The sequence below is a fragment of the Propithecus coquereli genome, unplaced genomic scaffold, assembly GCF_000956105.1.
Source record: "Propithecus coquereli isolate 6110/MARCELLA unplaced genomic scaffold, Pcoq_1.0 Scaffold30, whole genome shotgun sequence".
Taxonomy (NCBI): Eukaryota; Metazoa; Chordata; class Mammalia; order Primates; family Indriidae; genus Propithecus; species Propithecus coquereli.
The window spans coordinates 4271324-4273551 of NW_012148619.1; the positions used below are offsets into that span (position 1 = coordinate 4271324).

Below are 2228 nucleotides of genomic sequence, written 5' to 3' on the forward strand. Positions count from 1 at the left end.
TTTCATTCTGTGCAAGTCTTGACTTAGCTGAGCTGTTTAGAAGAGCTTTAAGCCTATTATCTCATTTCTGTAGTATCTCACCAAACTTGATTTTCCGTGTATAAATAGATGAATGTAACCTTCTCTGTCTTAGATAGCCCAGTGTATAATTGAGAAATCTTTCTTGGATTTACAAGGCACATATGTTGGGCAACAACCAAACTCAAACAACAAAACTAAAATGTATTACAATAGGAGTCAAGAAAAACATTAAATTTGATAAATTTTTGCTTTACCTGATTTTGTAGTTGGTCCTTTAATTGAATATTTCTGCCAAAATGCGATCTAAGAAAAAGATAAAATTTCCACATTACTCCATTTTTTATCATTTCATTTGGTTCCAATGACCTAGACTAGGGGTGGTAAACTCATGTGCCACATGCAGTTCATTCAAGCTGGAGGGCATGACTCACTCTAATTAAAGCACTACCTAGGATAAATTATTGTAGAGGGAATTAAAAAAAAAAAGTACTAACACCCACCACCGTCTCTGCCATCCCTCTAACTGGTGAAGCGATTACGGTCAGTCCCAGCTTTCTGCTACTGTGTCCTGCTATTCTTCCTTCACCTGACTGGAGCCCTTCTCAGGCATAAGGGAAAATTACTGCATTAGAAAGCAGGTGAAAGTACCAAAGGTAGAAGTTAAGGCTGTGGGGCCATTGCCATGTTTGAAAAGGAGTCTGAATTCTATGCTAAGTGAGCCCTCAGTTTGTTTCGGGAGATTTTATTGAAAGGTATTTATTGATTTGGGAAGACATTCCTGAGACAATTTAAGTTCAGCGTTACTTGAGAGAACAGAAGTAGATTTTAAGGAACCATGATAAATGGAGAAAATGGGCTTGTGAAAAACAGAATAAAATCCGAACAGGCACAAACACAAAGTATGTACTTTGTTTTCCCTCTTTAATAGATGTGGCAAATACTTGTATAGAATGGGAGGCTGGACACAATTATAGAAGAATCAAGAAATAGGTTCCATTACCACCTGCATTCGAAGGACACCTGGAAAGGTTCTTATTGACCAAAGAGTGAAATGGGACTCTTAAAAAAGGGAAAAATTATTTAATCTATTAATACTAAAGTAAAGAATTTGGATCACTTAACATTTTTTAAGAATATGCCAGTTTATAACAGGCACAGCGCTATCTGTTTTGTACCTTATCAAGATTAACAGATAGCATTTAATTTTCTTTTCAGGGAGAACTTCTAAAAATTTTTTCCTTATATTATACCGACAGACCAAACAATAAACTCCTGAATACAGGGGCTATGTATTTGTATCCTCACTGTAGCAGAGTACTTGGCACATAGTAGATTGTAAGTAAATACTTGAAATATAAATATGGGTACTCAAAAAAGGGTAAAGTCACCAAAGGAGAAATTGCTCAGAGTCATAAATGATTGAAGCCTGAGTTAGAGCACTAACTCAAATAATATCTTAAAGTTTAATTCACTCTGCATCATGATTATTTTAAATATAATAAACATTAAACATACAAAATCACAACATAGTCAACAATTTGCTAATTACTATAAATCTAGTGAATTAAGTATAAAGCCAAGTCTAAATAGGTTAATTAGCATTTTAAGGAAGTAGAAACAGATGCACACCCTTGAGTTTGTTTAAAGCATAAAAATCTCTAATAACTGAAAGTTCCACTTTCCTAAGGACAATTTAATAAGTTTCCAGGAAATCAATATAAACAACCAAATTACCGTTTTATCTTCATCCACAAAAATTTCTCTGGCTTCTTCATAATTACAAAGTTCTTCATTGCACTCTCTTTCTACATCACCAGGAGTGAAGAGCTCCAAATCAAATCTATTATATAGGAGGCGTCTATGTATGAAAAAGTTTGCTTCTTCTTTTGATGTAAAGACTAATAAAGAAATGAAAAAGATTTCAAACATTGATAAAAATAAGGCACAAAATTCCTGTTTTAATTATGGAAAAAGTGAATAGTCCTCTTGATATGGTTAAATTATACCAAACTTTCTTATATGGCTTTAAAATCTGACCAAATAATATCTGTAAAGATAATTTCTGATAAATACGAAATACAAATATTAGCATAATTCTAGAAAATACTTGAGTTGATTATGGCCAAAACTAGTAGCCTAAATGAAAATTATTTGAATATCAGTTTTCCTTCCAATTGTTTTTCCAATAAATGGGGGGTCAGACTATT

The 2228-nt window shown here is 33.1% G+C and overlaps 1 protein-coding gene across 1 annotated transcript in view; it reads right to left on the reverse strand.

The window, feature by feature from the left end:
- Window positions 1-2228, reverse strand: part of PRRG4 (proline rich Gla (G-carboxyglutamic acid) 4 (transmembrane)) — a 28723-nt gene that overhangs the window by 20843 nt on the left and 5652 nt on the right. The window contains exons 2-3 of the mRNA XM_012649547.1: window positions 1756-1919; window positions 266-324 (exon numbers count right to left, since the gene is read on the reverse strand). Coding sequence (XP_012505001.1) covers window positions 266-324; window positions 1756-1919 — 223 coding nt within the window. The remainder of the gene's footprint in view (window positions 1-265; window positions 325-1755; window positions 1920-2228) is intronic.